General features: G+C 50.1%; 1 protein-coding gene and 1 long non-coding RNA gene across 10 annotated transcripts in view; one reads left to right on the top strand and one right to left on the bottom strand.

Moving 5' to 3' along the window:
• The first annotated feature begins 168 nt into the window (after positions 1-168).
• Positions 169-12,840, top strand: LOC122694782. The gene is made up of 3 exons (XR_006341238.1): positions 169-651; positions 12,300-12,404; positions 12,702-12,840. It is a non-coding gene; the product is annotated as an uncharacterized LOC122694782 (long non-coding RNA).
• Positions 12,841-15,504: 2,664 nt separating this feature from the next.
• Positions 15,505-19,243, bottom strand: part of SPECC1 (sperm antigen with calponin homology and coiled-coil domains 1) — a 210,831-nt gene continuing 207,092 nt past the window's right edge. For all 9 annotated transcript variants that reach the window (XM_043903965.1, XM_043903966.1, XM_043903969.1 and 6 more), the window contains one exon: positions 15,505-18,630. In XM_043903965.1, the coding sequence (XP_043759900.1) occupies positions 18,541-18,630 (90 nt within the window). In that variant the 3' untranslated portion in view covers positions 15,505-18,540. The remainder of the gene's footprint in view (positions 18,631-19,243) is intronic.

Consider the following 19,243-nt stretch of genomic DNA (forward strand, 5'->3'; position numbering starts at 1 on the left):
TCCTCTCCGGGAAGCTCCTGGTCCGGAGTCTACACCCCCATTCCAGAACACACCCGGCTTTACGAGGCTCCCACCCTACATCCCTTGCTGGCAGTCACCTGACAAGGTAGTTAAGAGTGTCGGGCGACAGGAAGATACTTGTGAAATAACGTCAAGCAGAAAATAAAACATGAAGCTGCCTGATAAAAGGACAGAGGATTTCCTTTGGGGTGATGAAAATATTCTACGTGCGGGGATGGTTGCACAACTCTTTGAACAGAGGGAACAACTATGGCCGTGCCGTCTTTAAAGTGATGACTGATAGCACGGAAACCCTCTCTCAGCGCAGCCGGTGACCACAGCCCCGCAGCCCCCATCAGCATGACCGGTACCACCTGCCGAGTTTGACCAGAGGAATCTGTCTGGGACGCACTCACAGAAGAGGTCCCGGCTGGGCGAGCTTGTGACTGGGGTTTTCTCTCTAGTTTCCATGTGGTTTTGTTACTTCTGTCAAGATAGCTTGGCTTTGTGCTAAAACACTGGAGGCCCCACAAGCTCCACGTCGGCCCAAGTTCAGACGTGCTCCTTCCCCCGCCCACGTCCGCCGCACTTAACTCAAACGCTGTTAATCACACGGAACAACGGCTGAAGCAGAACCGGAACCGCAGGGAGGTCAGCGCTTCCTGGGCGGGGAGGAGGCGGGGAGTTGGGGGCACGGCTTTCTGGGCAGCACTGAGCAGTGGGGAGGCAGCCGGGTGCGGGGGGCGTGCTTGGCGGGGGAGGGCATAGACAGGAGGCCCGCCTCGCTGGGGAGCGTGCTGGGGCTCCACTGGAGGTGCTGGACGCCAGCCCCGGGAAGCCTCTGAGGTGGGCGCTGACCACCAGAGCGTTAAGTGGCCGAGGTGGCTGCAGCGCCGGCACAGGAGGGAGCCGGAAGCCAGCCGGTCACTGTGCTCCGCAGAGCGTGTGGTTTGCTGTGCCTGGAATCCCTTTGCAAGGCAGACTTCCTTTAAGAAACCTTCCTTGAATCACTTAAGCAGGAACACTAACCCCACAGCCTGCCTTCGAAGCAGCCTGCCGAATTTCACGTGACAGGGGTCCACGCTGGACCCCCAGCAAAGCCTCTTCCTCTGTCCTCTTCCACCGCAGTCCCCAGCTCACACATGCCCTTCCACTCACCCCGCTGCCTACCCCTCTCCATCAAGTTTACCGGAAATGAATTCAGTGATCCTGATGCTGTCTATCCCAGAACTCACGTTGGGATTTGAACTGGACCCACGGGGGTGGCAGTAACAGCAATGGGCAGTTATTGTTGAGAAAACAAAGGAGAAAGGGAGGAGTCTGAGGGAGGTCTTGAGGTTTAGTCTTGAAAGCAATTGGGGGTTCTGTGCACAGAGCCCAGGTCTCAGCAGGAGGGGCCCCAGGTTTGATGCCCAGTTCTGAGACTGACCCTGGACAAGTTAACTGGTATCTCTAAGACATGGTTTCTTGTGCATAAGATGAAATAGCAACACCTGCCTCATAGCCATTGGGTTGAAAGGGGGCAGGAGGATCCATCTGCCATGTGGTCACCTGTAGTAGGATCCAGGCTCCTTGCAAACTCTTGCTGTGATGGGAACATGTGGATAAATTAGGGCCAGAACCATACAAACCAGAGTGGGTCTTAACTGGTGATGGTGGAAGGTGTATTCTAGAACCAGTTGACCTTGGGGACCTCTTCCAGAAGCCTGGCCCCCAGCCTCCCACTTCTCTCCCCCTGTGTCCTGCCTCAGCCGTAAGAGCAGAATCCAGGTGGCATTAAGATGGCCCTAGAGTAGGTACAGCACTCCGAGATGTCATCAGAGATGTTAACTCTCTTTATATAAATGTAATAATAGTACATAGGTATCTCATAATGATAGTCACAATTCTGAGAAGTGGAGGGTCTTAACCCAAGTGACACTGACACCTGAATTCCAGAGTGTTTAGAAATCTGTGCATGTTTTTGGTTCCCTCTTTTGTGTAACCACAGCTGGCACTTTGGAGCAGAGGCCAGGAAGGTTAAATGCCCTTTGCAATGGAGAACTGTCCCAGCAAAATGCTGATATCAATGTCACCCTCATTGAGAAATTCTGACTCAAAACTGAATATTGGCTTAATGAAAAATTGTGATAAAGCTTTATAGAGGAATTGGCCATTGGAGGTGGAGAAATGTGTGTATACAGAAAGGAGGTAGGAGAAACAGTGCAGCTGCCCAAGTACAGTACCCCTGAGGCTAAAAAGAGGGGGCCCAAAAACTTACAAACATCAGAAAATGAGATGTCCATAAGGAACTTTGAAAAGCTCTGACTCATTCCTTAAAATATAGAAAGCTACATAGGTGTGCATATGCCCAGAGGAGACCTGAAAAAACAATCTCTCAGTTCTGGCTGACTGTGAGGAAGCAGGAAACGAAGGCCAAGGCAGAGTTGTAAACTGTCTACCAGAGCATTGAAAGCCAGCCCGACACACACAGGAGTCCTTCTGCAGAAGCGAGGGGACCTATAGGGTCAAGGCATTTGAAGAAATCTCTGTCCAATTGTGAGTTGACCACCAAACTAAGTAGAGACTTCAGTTGCCACACATGACAAAGAATATGGACATCACATCCTAGTCCAGGATGTGAAAATCAACATACAGAAGGTGATGGAGGAAAGATGGAGGAGGGGCTTGTGTTCTTAATCACATCTTTGAACAGCACAACCAACCCCAGCAACAGCTCCCTCTGGATTTCTTGTCCAATAACCGCACAAATGTTTCCACATTGGGCATGTGTTCTGGAACTCTTGGTAAAGCATGCCACAAAATTCAGAGCTACACAGTTATTGGTTCAGGGGGATCTTAGTTCTTGGCTCATCTGTTGAGACAGAACCCAATGGGACAGGATGACAGCTGGACCCCATAGCCTAGTCTCCAGGGCAGGGCCAGCTCTCCCTGCAGAACTGTGAACACTGCTTCACGTCTCTGAACCTGTTTCCTCAATGATGAAATCGTGAAATGAGAAAGCTGAATTCAGTGACCTCTAACTTCATTTCCCTCTCTAACCTCCTGTCAATCAGAGTCCAGGACAGAAGTCCTAACTCTGCACTGCACAGAGGCAGTGGGCAGCTAGCCCCTGCTCCAGACTCAGCTCGGCTCCGGCTCCGTTCCTCCTGGTGTCAGAGGTGACAGCTTGGATTATAGGGAAATATGAAAAAGCTATGAAAGGAGAATCGCCACCCCCTTTCGAATAAAGGTTGTCCAGGGTGGAAAAGTAAAACTGGCCCTCCAGCAGCTCAGGATGGAATCTGGTGACCACAGCCAGGTCTGCTACCTGTTGTTGATGTGTTGTTTTCACCCATGGCAAAAATGACAGGGGCTCATATTACAAATTTAAACTCACAGACATGTTTAAGATGGGAAAAGTGCTCCTGCCAAACTCCCTAATCCTACACCCCCCCATTGGGGTGCACAGTTGTTTTTTTTGGGGGGGGGGGGTGCACAGTTTTGAGTACTGTTCCAGACATGCTTCTGTGCTTATACAAACATGGAGCCATATATTATAGAATCAAAGATGTCAGTGATGACATATCCTGTGAAAAAGGCACGCAACCTGGAATTAGTGAATTGGGGTATATGTGTGTGTGTGTGCATATACACATATTTTTGTTTTAAGTAAAAGTAGACTTTCCCCAGGCTTCCCTGGTGGTTCAGTGGTAGAGAATCTGCCTGCCAATTCAGGAGATTCAGGTTCAATCCCTGGGTCAGGAAAATCCCCTGAAGTAGGAAATGGCAACCCACTCCAGTATTCTTGCCTGGGAAATTCCATGGACAGAGGAGCCTGGCAGGCTACAGTCTATGGTATCACAGAAGAGTTGGGGACATGACTTAGTAACTAAACAACAGACTTACCCCACCCACCCAGATGGTCAAGAAACCTTTTTCTAACAACTATCTCATGGACCTCTTTCGAAGAGCACATTCATCTGTCTTTCTCGAAGCTGCCCAGTATTCCATACTAGTGGACACACAGTTTAGTTTTTATCACTCTTCTATTAATGGAAATTCCTACGTTATTCCCATTATTTTTGCTGTTACTCTTGCTGCTAGCTCTTCCTGAATATTCATGAGTACTTTCTGGGCTAAATTTCCAGAAGTGGGAACACTGTATTAAATTACATATTTAACATTTAATGTTAACATTTAACACACTAACATCACCAAATCACTTTCCAGAAAGATACTGTTTATCCATCCTTCAGCAACAGTACATGAGAACATCCACTTTTGCATAATTGTGCCAAACCTGAATGTTATCAACATTTTTTGCTTTTCCCTATTGGGTAAGTAAATGTTGATATCACCATTGCTTTATTTCACATGACTTTCTGCTGAAAGCAAGCTTCCCTTCATTCTCACTAATATTTAGCATTTTTTCCTAAGTGTTGGCTATGAATCCTTCCTTTGTTGGGATTGTTTGTTTTCTCTATTTTTAGGAGCTCTTTGTGTTACAGTTATTACTGAATGTTGGGTATTGCTGGTGATGTACTGAGGATATTTTTCTCAGCCTGTTTTCCCCCCTGGTCTGTCTTTAATCTCTTAATTTTGTTTACAGTGTCTTCTGTTGAACAGAAGCTTTTTCATATTATGTGGTGAAGCAGGCCAGTCTCTGAACTAGGTGTTGTTTCTCCCTCGGGGAGGAAGGATCCAACCTGCCCCCCGTCCCGACACAGTGGCCGGGTGCCCACCACGCGGCATCCTCTTCCCTGAGCTCAGGGCATGGGCAGCCATCCTGAGCCGCAGCACCTCTGGACTCCATTCTGATGCAGGAATCACCGCTCTCTCCCCAGCTGATGCCATACTTCCGAAAGCGCTGACTTGACGGTGTCTTGGTATAGATCTTCCTTTGTTGTTCAGAATTTTCTTGGCCTCCTTGGCTCAGTGGGTCAGACTGGGGTTCCCATCAAGCACTGCAGGGCCCCGGCCGAGTGGCACAGACGCTCAGGTGAGCATATGGAGCTCAGCAGACCCTATTTTCTCTGAAGGGAAGAGTCAGGCCATTTTAACAACAGCTCTGAGGTCCAGCACGGAGGCTGGAGTCAGGGAGAGCCCACAAGCTGGGCCTGCTGTTGTGACATCTGCTTGCTGCTTAGAGGTGGCCCTGCCCACTGCAGCTACCACCCTGGTGACCCAGGTGTCTCCAGGGAGCCCCCGGGTGCTCAGCACCTGAGTCACTGCCCATCCCATTCCTCCTCCCTCTGGGCGCCACGATCCGGAGCCAGATTCTGGCCCGACGTGCAGCCCAGAGATCACAGGGCAGCCTCGGTTCCCCCACGTCGACTTCCTTCTTGAGCCATTCTAACCACGGCTAAGCGCACGCACTTCTGTGGCATTAAGTGCATCCGCATCGTGGTGCAGCTGTCACCACCATCCACCTCCAGAGTGGCTTCATCCTGCAAACCTGAAACTCGCAACCTGTTAAATGACGGCCCCGCCCCCTCCACCAGCCCTGGGAACCACGGCCCCACTCTGCATGGACCTGACGACTCCAGGGACCTTGTGGAAGCAGAATCATACAGTACTTGTCCTTTTGTGACAGGTCAGTTCATGCAGCATGGTATCCACCCGGCTCATCCATATTGTTCACGTATCAGGGTTTCCTCCCTTTTTAAGGCTGGATGCTCCTCACTGTGTGGAAAGACCTCCTGCCTGCGGTACTGGTGCTGCTGGACCAGGGGCGGGGGCACAACACAGCGGCTGCTGAGACAGGATGGAAGGAGGTGCGGAAATGATTCTCGGCCTCCTGCACAGGAAAAGGGCAGAGATCCACATGTCCGTGTGTATCTTCCTTGGGATGCAGGGCAGGCTGGGGTCGTCTTGGGATCCGCCCCAGGCCCCTGGGCCCTCCTAGGGTCCACCCCTCTGACTCCTCCAGGAGGTGCTCCCGACTCTCAGGGTCTGGCTGGAGTCCACCTCGTGTTCCCATGGTTGTCCCCCATTGGCTGAATATCCCCTCATCTGACCCCAGAGTCCACCTCCTCCTGACCCCACATCTCTACCAGGTCTTGAACTTGTGGTGTCACCAGAAAACACTGCAAATCCTCGCCTCTTCTCTGAACGTCCATTGCCCTCCTGCTGGCAGGGCCCCAGCCATGTCCCCTGAGCTTCCTGAGGCTGCTTCCCCCAGACTCCCTGCAGAGGGGGCATATGTGGGGCTCAGGTCCAAGCTCCCCTCCTCCACAGCAGGGAGCCATTTCTCTCTGTGGTCACCTGCTCACCACCCCCTCCCCGGTGCTCAGCCCATTTCCAGGAAGCTTGTTAGTCCGTGTCCCCACCACCCCATCCCTGCCTTTTTCCCCCAGTGTCACCATTCCTGGCGGCTCCAACACTGCCTTTCTGTGAACCCCTCTGCCTGTCTCCCTGGCCCACATCCTGGCCCACACTCGCCCCTCCAGCTTCCTGAACCACCCTGGCCCTGTGGGCCTGCCTCGCAGTCACACACCAGCACCTGAATTGGCTTCAGGACATCACCTTCAGCCGTGCACAGCCGCCTCCCAGTCCATTTCCTGTGCAAGACCCCCGCCCACACCTGACACTCAGCCCCTGGGCCCTCATCCAGCTGCACCAGCTGTGAAAACAAACATGTGTCCACCCAGGTTGGCAAATAGCCACTGCTCTGCCTCCGCACACAAGCGTCTGGAGCTTGTGCAGGATTTCACAGCCCACCCCCGACCCCAGCTCTGTGTACGGCCTTATGGACACCCAAGCCCTGCTGCCTGAGAGCCTGCTCCCCTTGCTGCCCCCTACTCCAGACTGATCCCACAAGCAGGAAAATGGGCCACATCCTTCCACTCTTCAGGGAGAAAACAGGATGACAGTGACATCCTTCCCTATTTCACATCACTTCCTGCAGCCTGTCCTGTGTCCCCTTCACAGCAGAGGTCTCGGCCTCCACTTCCTCCTATGTCCTGACTCCCACCTCCAGCCCATGGTCCCGCAGGCCCTGTCAACCCACACCACCTATGCTCGTCTCACCACAGCCGGGGTTTGTTCTCAGTGCTCACTCATCTTACTCAACCTCTCGGCAGTGTTTGTCCATCACTTTCTCCTTCCCCAAATGCTGGCTTCCGAGATGTCCTCGGCCTCCCCAGTGGCTACGTGTTAGAAGACCAGGAACCATCCTCTGGCAGGTGTCTTCTTTTCTCTTGGGCTCGGAATGACTTTGTTTTCTTGTCCACTCAACTTCTCTTCTTGGATGTTGAAGAGGCACCTGAGCCTGACTCTGACCCCACCTCCCTGGGTTCCCCTGCTTCCCCCCCGCCAGCCTCCTCCAGCTCAGCCAGTGCACCAGGGTTAGCAGATGCCCGGCTCACATGCCTGCCGACTGTCATCCAAGATCCCTCTCCCACAGCAGGCTGGAGCACCTGTCAGCTCTGCTGGAAACCTCCTCCTCCCATCCATCTTCCCTGCTGTCATCCTGTCTGAGCTCCTACATACTCACCTGACCTCTTCGCCAGGCTTTATCATTTTATCTCTACTACACTCTTGTCCCACCACAGTCACATCTCTGCTGAACTTCCAAAGAGAATGTTTACGAGAGTAAGTCAGACCATCTTCCCAACCCTCCAGTTACCTCTGATCAGGCTGGGAGGTTCTCACCTCCCTCCCTCTTCTAGACAGTTGCTTCCATGTTCTGCTGCTCACATTGGCCCCCTGGTATGCCCCCAACACAAACGCACAGACACAGATACACACACATCTGCCCCCACCCACACACAACCAGCATGTTCTTGCCACAGGGCCTTTGCACAGGCTGCTCCCAGTCTGTCCACCCCCTCTCCCCATTTTCATCAGGCTCCCTTTCATATCTTCCAGGTATTGGTTCAAACTCTGTCACCTCCTCACAGAGCCTTTCTCCGACTGTCCTTCCTAGAGCAGTACCTCCTCTCACCAGCCCACCTGACTCTCTCCCCACTCTACTTTTCTTCCTAGTGCATCAGAATGTGAACTCCAGAGAGTCTGGGCTGAGTCTGTGTCATTCACAGTTGTATCCCCCAGCACTTGACATGGGAAAACCATGTGGAATATTTGCAGATGACTCTTAGGGTTGCTCTGATGCTAGGCTGAAAGCACTCAAGTCAAGAAAACAAACACCAGGCTGTAACTTACTCAGACACAAATGCAACCAGCTATCTCAAACGATAAGACTGTGTACTCGTGCGTGCTTAGTTATGTCCAACTCTTTGTGACCCCATGGATTGTAGCCCGCCAGGCTCCTCTGTCCATGGGATTCTCCAGGCAGGAATACTGGAGTGGATTGCCATTTCCTCCTTAGGGTATCTTCCCAACCCAGGGATAGAACCCGTGTCTCCTGCATCTTCTGCATTGGCAGGCAGATTCTTTACTACTGAGCCACTGGGGAAGCTTCCCAAGATTGTGTGAGAAGAAAATTTTTTAGAAGAAAATGCACTGCAGAAGAAAATGAGGAGTTCCTCCATCCCACGCAGTTTAACCCCAAATCTGTCTAGTTTATATATTTTTGAAAAGGGGGTCATAATGACTAAAGATCACTTACTGAAAAATGAAAAGTTAGTTCATTTTTAAAAGGAGAGAAATAGAACATGGTCATATCCCAGGGTCCACCACCCAGTGGACAGATCTGATGGGCATTTATGAACAAAGGAGGTGGAGTGGAGGCACAGGACTTAAATTCTAATGTAACATAGAAAAACAAACTTAAATCAATAGAGTGAACACAGAGCAGTTTGAGTTACTATTTATAAGTTGGGAGGTAACTAAACCATGAGCTTGTATTACCATGGAAAAAAGTAAATACCCTTTTGAAAAGCATATATCTCCATACACCACATGAACACCAAATCGAAACCCAAATGAACCAAGGATTTAAAACAGAAGAATGTTCTAGAGCAAAACCCTGGAGCACTCTTCCATAACACAGCTCCTTCATAACTCTGGAATGGGGAAGGGTTTTGATTTAAAATCCAAAGGCATAAAAGAAAAGATAAAAATAAAAAATCTCCTACATGGCAAAAACCAACAAATCATCATCAGTTCAGTTCAGTTCAGTCATTCAGTCATGTCCAAGTTTTTGTGACCCCATGGATTGTAGCATGCCATGCTTCCCTGTCAATCACCAACTCCCGGAGCTTGTTCAAACTCATGTCTATCAAATCAGTGATGCCATCCAGCCATCTCATCATCTGTCATCCCCTTCTTCTCCCGCCTTCAATCTTTCCCAGCATCAGGGTCTTTTCTAATAAGTCAGCTCTTCTCATCAGGTGGTCAAAGTATTGGAGTTTCAGCTTCAGCATCAGTCCTTTCAATGAATATTCAGGACTCATTTCCTTTAGGATGGACTGGTTTGATCTTCTTACAGTCCAAGGAACTCTCAAGAGTATTCTCCAACACCACAGTTCAAAAGCATCAATTCTTCAATGCTCAGCCTTCTTTATGATCCAACTCTCACATCCACATGTGACTACTGGAAAAACCATAGCTTTGACTAGACGGACCTTTGTTGGCAAAGTAATGTCTCTGCTTTTTAATATGCTGTCTAGTTTGGTCATAGCTTTTCTTCCAAGGAGCAAGTATCTTTTAATTTCATGGCTGCAGTCACCAACTGCAATGATTCTGGAGCCCAAAAAAACAGTCTCTCACTGTTTCCATTGTTTCCCCATCTATCTGCCATGAAGTGATGAGACCAGATGCCAGGATTTTAGTCTTCTAAATGTTGACTTTTAAGCCTACTTTTTCACTCTCCTCTTTTACTTTCAACAAAAGTCTCTTTAGTTCTTCACTTTCTGCCATAAGGGTGGTGTCATCTGCAAATCTGAGGTTATTGATATTTCTCCCAGCAATCTTGATTCCAGCTTGTGCTTCATCCAGCCCAGCGTTTCTTGTGATGTACTCTGCATATAAGTTAAATAAGCAGGGTGACAATATACAGCCTTGATGTACTCTTTTCCCAATTTGGAACCAGTCTGTTGTTCCATGTCCAGTTCTAACTGTTGCTTTTTGACCTGAATACAGATTTCTCAGGAGGCAGGTCAGGTGGCCTGGTATTCCCATCTCTTTAAGAGTTTTCCACAGTTTGTTGTGGTCCACACAGTCAAAGGCTTTGTCATAGTCAATAAAGCAGAAGTAGATGTTTTTCTGGAACTCTCTTGCTTTCTCTATGACGCAACAGATGTTGGCAATTTGATGTCTGGTTCCTCTGCCTTTTCTAAATCCAGCTTATACATCTGGAAGTTCATGGTTCACATAATATTGAAGCCTGGCTTGGAGAATTTTGAGCATTACTTTGCTAGCGTGTGTGATGAGTGCAATTGTGGAGTAGTTTGAACATTCTTTGGCATTGCTTCTCTTTGGGATTGGAATGAAAACTGACCTTTTCCAGTTCTGTGGCTACTGCTGAGTTTTGACAATCACCAGATGGTCAGTACCAAAATCAGACTGATTATATTCTTTGCAGCTGAAGATGGAGAAGCTCTATACAGTCAGCAAAAACAAGACCAGGAGCTGACTGGCTCAGATCATGAACTCCTTATTGCAAAATTCAGACTTAAATTGAAGAAAGCAGGGAAAACGACTAGACCATTCAGGTATGACCTAAATCAAATCCCTTACGATTATACAGTGAAAGGGACAAAGAGATTCAAGGGATTAGATCTTATAGACAGAATGCCTTAAGAACTATCGACAGAGGTTTGTGACTTTGTACAGGAGGCAGTGATCAAGACCATCTCCAAGAAAAAGGAATGCAAAAAGACAAAATGGTTGTCTGAGGAAGGCTTACAATTAGCTGAGAAAAGAAGAGAAGCAAAAGGCAAAGAAGAAAAGGAAAGATATATGCATCTGAATGCAGAATTCCAAAGAATAGCAAGGAGAGATAAGAAAGCCTTCCTCAGGTGAGGGTGGGATGTTTCAAAAGAACAGCATGTATACTATCTATGGTGAAACAGATCACCAGCCCAGGTGGGATGCATGAGACAAGTGCTCGGGCCTGGTACACTGGGAAGACCCAGAGGAATCGGGTGGAGAGGGAGGTGGGAGGGGGGATCGGGATGGGGAATAAGTGTAAATCTATGGCTGATTCATATCAATGTATGACAAAACCCACTGAAATGTTGTGAAGTAATTAGCCTCCAACTAATAAAAAAATTAAAAAAAAAAAAAAAAGAAAAAAAAAAAAAAGAAAGCCTTCCTCAGTGATCAATGCAAACAGAGGAAAACAACAGAATGGGAAAGACTAGAGATCTCTTCAAGAAAAGTAAGAGATACCAAGGGAACATTTCATGCAAAGATGGGCACCATAAAGAACAGAAATGGTATGGACCTAACAGAAGCAGAAGATACTAAGAAGAGGTGGCAAGAATACACAGAACTGTACGAAAAAGATCTTCACGACCCAGATAACCACAATGGGGTGATCACTCACCTAGAGCCAGACATCCTGGAATGCAAAGTCAAGTGGGCCTTAGGAAGCATCACTACGAACAAAGCTAATGGAGGTGATGGAATTCCAGTTGAGCTATTTCAAATCCTAAAAGATGATGCTGTGAAAGTGCTGCACTCCGTATGCCAGGAAATTTGAAAAACAAACCATCATAAACAAAGACAAACAGCCAGGTGGGGAAAATATTTGCATCTCGAATCATCTTTCTAACTCACAAAAAGCTCCAAAATGTGATTTCTAAACACTAAGAAAAAAATGGGCAAAGGATTCGAAAAGACTAGTCACAGGGAAAGGAACATAAATAGGATTCTTAGGCATATTTAGCCTCATTCACAACAAATGCACATTAAAACTAGTTCAGATGCTGCTTCTCACCTATTAGGATCAACAAAAATCCAAAGGTCTGACAACACGTTCTGTGGGCCGAGCTGTGATGATGAGAAAAGCCAGCACTGCTCCCACGGGGGGCAAATTGGCAGTTTCCACCCAGATCACAAAGCAGGCACTCTTTGACCTGGAGACTTATGTGGATGAACCCAGTTATGCATGTGCACATTAAAATTTACAGCACTGTTATAACCGCAAACCACTGACTGACATCCCCACGTTCATCCTCATGGGGCAACCCTGTGCCCCAGTCCACCTGGGACAGTTCATAGCTTTGCTCCAGTATAATTACTAACAGACACCACACTCTCACTCTTGAAAGGGTCCTGGTTTGTATGACAGATCATCCGGCCACACACACCCTTCCCAGGGGAGTAGATACATAATTTATGCTGCACCCACTCAGTGGAACACCAGGCTGCAGGAACAAGAAGTGAGAATGCTGTCTTTGTATTGACAGGAAAATGTCTCCATGATGCATCACTAAGGGGAAAGACAACAGACGAAGCAAAATGGAAGGACAAGATGCAGATATGCACAGCCTGCCACCTTCCAGGTTAAAGAAGTGAGACCCCATGATGCTCACAGTTGCTTGTATAAGACGCTCTGGAGACAGAAACATATACAAGATAACTGGTGACACGATTGCCAGTGAGCTTGTGTGAGGGGAGGGGAGGAGAGGGATGACTAAGTGGACAAGGGACTTTTCACTGTATCTCTCTTCGTAATTGTCAAATTTTTGAGCCAAGTAAAAGTAAGGTTTTGAATTTATTCAAGAAATTAAACTTTAAGATGTAAAAGTATATACATTGTCACAGAACCTTCTAGGTTCCTTCACAATGTTGATTCTTCCCTTTCCTAGTTTTCAGCGAGCTCCACTGGTGTTCACCTAAAAAGACTACATTTCCTGGTCTCCGCTGAAGCTAGGTGGGCTTCCCTGGTGGCTAAGACAGTGAAGAATCTGCCAGCAATGCAGGAGACCCAAGTTTGATCCCTGGTTGGGGAAGATCCCCTGGAGAAGGAAATGGCAACCCACCCCAGTATGCTTGCCTGGAGAAGCCCATGGACAGAGGAGCCTGGTGAGCTACACAGTCCATGGGGTCACAAAGAGTTGGACATGATTGAGCAACTAACTTTCACTTTCACTGAAGCTAGGTACAGCCGTGTGACTAAATTCTGCTCAATGAAATAAAAGTGAACGTGTTAAATGGATCTTCTAGGAAGATTTAAAAAGGACAGGGCACTCTTCCTCTATGCTGCCACCTGGTATGCAGTTGCAATGACTGGAACTCTGGCAGCCATCTTAGTTCATGAGGACAAACTGCACTCCCTTGGGAAATGTCAGAGTGGAAAGGGGTCTGAATCCCTGAGGATTTGAGGGCTCTAACATACCATTGTGGGGTTTTCTACCTCTGGACTTCTCTTTTTGGTGAGAAATAAGTTTCTTATCTAAGACAGTATTGCTGGAGTCTCTATTCCTTGAAGTTTAGCCCAATCCTAAGTGATCTGATAAAATACTGAATGGAGGTTAATTCTGGTAACCCATTTTTGGTGTGATGCCAAGAACTTTTTTTGTTTTTGTACTTTTTGGTATTCTTTGGACAGAACATGTATTTTAGTAACAATTGTCACTTTAGAACAATGACATTTACAACTAATCACAGGAAACGCATCTTCCGGCTTCTGGTTTCATGGTCAGAGAATTTCATTTTGAAAGGAGGCAAGGCTGCTGCTGAGGTGCCATCTCCCACATCACTCACAGTGGCCCCTCCCAGCAGCAGAGACCCCACAGCATCTCTGCTCTCCCAAGGCAGGCTTAGGGAAGAGGCCCGTTGCTTTTGTAAACAAATCAGAGAAGATGCCTGGGGCCAGGTCTGGTCCGGATCTGCCAAATCCCCAGGCTCCACGTGTCTGCTCTCAGCTGGGAGACAGGTTTCCATTGTCTGAGGCAGGGGAGGAATCCTCCATGGCCTGGGGACACGGACAATGAGATGCTGTGGGTTCTAGCTGACTCAACCTGGAGGATGCAAAGGCCAGCAAATGTTCTTGGAATCCAGCCTGGCTCCCCACCCCACCCTGTGCAAACAGCTTCAGAGCCGAACCTGTCCAGAAATGAATCAAAAGGGGCTCCAAGGAGGCTGGTTACCACTGTGCTCCCTGGTTTTCTCTTCCCAGATACCTGAAGTTACACAATTTGTGACTCACCTTTCTGGCCAGTTTTGTACTTCTCCAGCTAGACTCATGCCCTGAGGGTCAGGCATGCCTATGGGTTCTCCACGCCAGGGGATGTAGCTCTATGAGGAGGTGATGAATCTTCCCAACTTTCTGATACTACTCAGACATTTTTTAGGGGAAAAGTCAACATTTTTATACAACCTGTTAGAAAGGGAATGTAGAATTCTCAACATTTTAAAAACTTCAAATACAAAATTTAGGCCCTCAAAATAAAAGAATTCTAAAAAGTCACAGTGCACAGCTTCAAGCCTATCCTGAGACCCTGAGGGGCCATTTGGGTGTGCTGGTCTATAGGGGGTAAGGTCTAAAACCCTGGCTTCCAGGACTGCAAGCTCAGGCTGAAAACGTCCCTGGCCCCGTACACATCTGATCTTGTTGGCTCTGCCCTGGGAAGCCATGCGCTTAGTGGCAGGAGGAACAGAGGCACTGGGGAAGGTGCCCACAGCTGGCCGAGGCCCCGCGGCCTTCAATGCAGCACAGAGCCACTGACCACAGGCACAGGCACAAGTACCAATGGGGCACGGGCTGTGGGTCAGGCCCCGCCAGGCAACTCATGCCTCAGACCCAACTCAGTATGCCTGGGCCAAGCTTCATCCACAGAGGGGTCCAGGCCCATAAGTCAGGAACCTCCCCGCTGGACCCCAAACCATGGAAGGGGTCAATTAGCCACGGCTGTGACACTGGCCATCCACCAAATGTCCATGTGCCCGTGTGTGCATGCACACACATGTACACAGGCTGAACAGCTAGGACAATGGAGGGTCATCACACGGGGACCCTGGTGTCTTCTGGGTACAGCTGCCTGGCACCTGGCTGCCCAGAGGAAGCGGGTGGTGGCTGCCATCCTGGCTCAGGGTCTGTTCCACTTACATCAGAGGCTGTGCTATTCTGGGAAGGGGGAGGAAAAGGCCAGAACCTGCCGGGGTGGGAAGTCAGGAGGGGGCTTCCCTGGAAGGAGGAAGAAGCGATGAGGCTCCTCCTGTGTCCCCTCTTCTCTCCTGTGGGCTGGGCTGGTCCCCAGACATCCGTGAACAGTGGCCTCTGAGCGGCGCCTGAAGACCACACATCACCTGATGAATCGCTCGCATGGCATCTTGGTGTCAGAACACTGCAGCAGCCCCTGTCCGTTCATGTTCACCCTGCTCCCATGATCTTGGTATGACCCCCTCCTGCTTGCTCCCCATCCCTGGCGGGCCATCTGTGCAGCCTACAGCATCCTGTGTGGCCCTGGAGGGCGGGCTCCACAAGGGGGCCACGCAGGGAAGGAGGCTGAGGGGCATTAGGGCCCAGACCTCTCCGGTGACTCACAGCAGCTGCAGTGGAGACCATGCCCAGTGAGGAACAGGGGCCTGGAGGTGCCGGTTTGCAATGGACTGAATGGAAGTCTGGCATTTTGAGAAAACAGTAACAATAAATGTCGCTGGGACAAATTCACAATCAGACAGAAACAAAATATATTTATTAGAAATATTACAGAGTCATACATCACACTCGGTCGTGTCCACATTTTCACATGTATCTGTCCAGTCTGGACCATGCTCGGCACATTGCACTCCTTGCAGAAACGAGGCCGCATTCATCCACTGCACTCAGCTCGTGCGGTTATAGTCAGAGAGCTGTTCAGGGCGGCGTGGGCCCAGCCAAACTTTAACTTGGCCAGAAAAGTGGAACCTGCCACGAAGCTGGGGCCACGATATTAAATATCCTTTATAAAAGGGCTTCTGAGTTATGTCCATTGCTGCATGTCACTATCACTTCCTCTCAAATGGCTCTCGGGCTCTGGGCTGGGGACGACTGGGGCTGGATGTGCAAAGGATCTTGTATCTGATGATCGAGTCCTCCATCCCAGGCAGGGCACAGAGAGGGGCCTGTCCCCTTGGTGGGGACGGCAGGGGGCTGGGAAAGCAGCCCACCATTCTGGGGCTGAGACCCACAGACACCGTGACACCAGGTGTGGGTCCCCTGGGGTCCTTGGGTGGTCTCAACAAAAGCTATAGAACAACAGCTGAGTGAAGAGTGAAAACCAAAGACCACTGTCCTTTCTGAAGCAAGGAAGGACGGCCAGGAGAGGTATAGGTCCCCCACCCCCACCCCGCTCCCCAGATGGCCAGCCCCATGGACAGGGGCCATGGCGCCACCATCAGCCAGGAAACAATTCAGCACACAAAGAGCCAAGGGCTTCTCTGTGTGTCTTAAAACGACTCCGCCCCTCTTGGGGATCTTGCATTTTGTGTCTCTCTTGCATATAAAAATAATGCATTTATTTTGGAAAAAGGATCTGCAGAACCATCAAATAATTTTAAATGACGAGGTGCTGGGTGGAGGAAGATGGGAAGAAACACAGATACAGTGGCCTGTGAAAACATCAGGACAGGGAACTGGGGAGGGTGGGGTGCGCTCACGGTAACCACCACGTGTTCTCAACTTTAAAAACATTCCACATTCACCCTGTGCTCTGAGCTCCTCAATTAAAATCAGACTGAGGTGACCCCCGCCCCTTCAGTACTGGAAGACCTGACCCCACACCAGGATGCCCAGGACCAGACCTGCCCTACACCGCCTGGTCCCTCGGGCAGGACACAGGCATGCTGTGCTCTAGCCTGCCCGCTGGGCAGCAAGGGGAACTGGGCAACCTCTCCAAGTTATAAAAATAAACTGCACGTGGCCCCCTCTCTTCTTTTTAACCTGAAGTGAGCCCCCCACTGAGAGACTGCCGCAGGAGCCGACCCCAGACCCTCTCAGGAACCACAGGGCACCAGGAGCAGCACCAGGCATCTGCAACCCCTCCTGCAGAGCCTGCAGTGAACCCAAAGTAAACACAGCCACCAACGGCTCAACCCCTCTCGGGTGTGACGTCCCCTTGTGGGTTAAGCAAGGCAGCAGGGGGGCGAGGAGGAGGGAGACACCCAGGAGGAGACACCGGGTAACTTCCAGCAGACTGTCCAGGAAGGTGCCTCCACCTTCCACATGAAGACACCCCACGTGGTCACCGTCACTGGACTCCCCTTCCAGCACTTCTTGGGGACTTTGAAAATACACACAACATGATGCTGGTGGCCTTCCTGACATTCTGACCCCAGGCCGGGGCAGGCGAGGTGTGTGCTGTCAGGGAGCCCCCAGACGAGAGCCCCAGTGGCCCAACTCTGCAGCCTGAGGAGGACGGATGGACCCTGGGGGCGCCCAGTGTCTCCTCCAAGGCAACTGGATGGGGGGCTGAGCTCACACCTCCCAGGACAGGGACCAAGAGGGCCCCGCTGTGCACAAGGGCCCGCCTGCCCCTCAGGCTCGCAGGGTGTACTGGGCAGGGTGGGCAGCCCGGGGCTCAGGGAGTGTCAATGGACCTGGGTCAGAGGGCACTGATGTCAGCAGCTGTGGGAGCCCCCTGGGCCAGGGGGGACCTCATTTGCCATGAAATGTGCATGTATTTGCCCAGGTGATGACCTGCACTCATGCCTGCATGACCTAGGGAGGGGCTGCTCTGGGAGAGGGGTGTGTGCTCTGGGGGAAGGGCTGTTCTGTGGGGTGCTCTGCAGCCACATGGGGCAACTGCACGTGCTGGGGAAGCCAATGCCCTTCATCCGGTCGTACCCGAACCCTTCCTGCCTCGCTCAGGTCTTCTGTCCATGCAAATTTAAGAGGCCCGGGGAAGGACAAAGCCAAAGCCAGAGCTGAGATGTTGTCTGCCCAGCACCCCAAAAAGACACATCTTCAGCCTGCTTGTGCAAAAGCAGGAGGACCCTGGCCAACACAGGCCCGTCCCTTCTGTCTGAGGGACTCTGTCAAGTTCTGCTTGTACAAGCATGTGGGTGTGGACAGGCGTGAATATGTGCAGGACACAAGGATCAGGTGAGGTCACAGAGGCTTTCTGTCCACTGCCAAGCACCAGTCCTGGTGTGACTGTGCCCCAGACACACCCCCTCCTGTCGCTCCCAGGGGCACCGAGCACACAGCCGGGGGGCTCCTCTCATCTCAGACGTTTGGTCTCCCACCCAGAGAATGAAGGAAGGGACAGGAGACCTAACGGTGCTGAAATCCTCTCCAAGAACCAAGTCTGTCCCCAGAAGGCAGGGCTCACGTGACTCAGAGCTGCTCGAGAGCAGACTTTGTCCTTTTGTGTCCTGCTGGGTGTTTCTGGAGGGGCTGGACTGGCAAGTGCAGAGTTTTTAGAAGGCAGAAGCCAGGATTCTTAGGAGAAAGATGATGGGTTTAGATGTTTGTCGTGAGATTCAGGGCAGCTCCAGTGAACACATTGCGAGGCTCCCGCAGGAGAAGGGGGCCCCTGGGAGCACGACCCCTGACTTACAGTCCGTATGTGTCAGGGTTCAGGGTGGGTGCAGTGGACCCAGCTGTTTCTTGTTTGTGTGTCGGACTCAGGTGGAACCTGCCTTGGAAATCCAGACAGTGGGCAGCCAACAGCACAGACCAGGTGCATCCAGGACACGCAGTGGGTGTTGGACACACAGGACCTATGTCTCGAAGTACTTGTAGATCTGGGCCACATACTGCATCACGCTCTGCCAGTCAGGCCGGTCCGTGTGCAGCAACTCACCGAGCTCCTATGGGAGAAGGCAGAGGTCAGCGGGTGCCACCGGACCTTCCCACCTGGCCGGCAAGTGCAGGCAACACCCAGCCAGTGCTAAAGGTGCTCAGTGGGAAAAAGAAAATCTTTTCCTTCCCGCTTATTCAGGAGATGCTGTGCTTTTAGGAACATCAGACATGATCTCCTGCCCCTCTCATATTTTAACAATGAGCATTAAAGAAAAGTTCTGAAAAAAGAAAAGTTCTGAACAAAAACTAAGAGTTACACATGATCCAGCAACCCCACTTCTGGGTACATATCTGGATAAAACTCTAATTCAAAAATACACATCACCCCAATGGTCTAGGCAGCACTAATCACAGTAGCCAAGATGAGGAAACAACCTCAACGTCCATCGACAGAGGAATGGATGAAGAAGATGTGTTACAGACACACAATGGAGGATTACTCAGCCACTAAAAAGAATGAAATAATGCCATTTGCAGCAACATGGATGCAACTAGAGATTATTACACTAAATCAGACAGAGAAAGGCAAATAGCATACGATATCACTTATACATGGAATCTAAAAAATGAAACAACTGAACTTATCTATAAAGCAGACTCACAGACATAGACAAGACTTGT

Source organism: Cervus elaphus, chromosome 5 (assembly GCF_910594005.1).
Source record: "Cervus elaphus chromosome 5, mCerEla1.1, whole genome shotgun sequence".
NCBI lineage: Eukaryota > Metazoa > Chordata > Mammalia > Artiodactyla > Cervidae > Cervus > Cervus elaphus.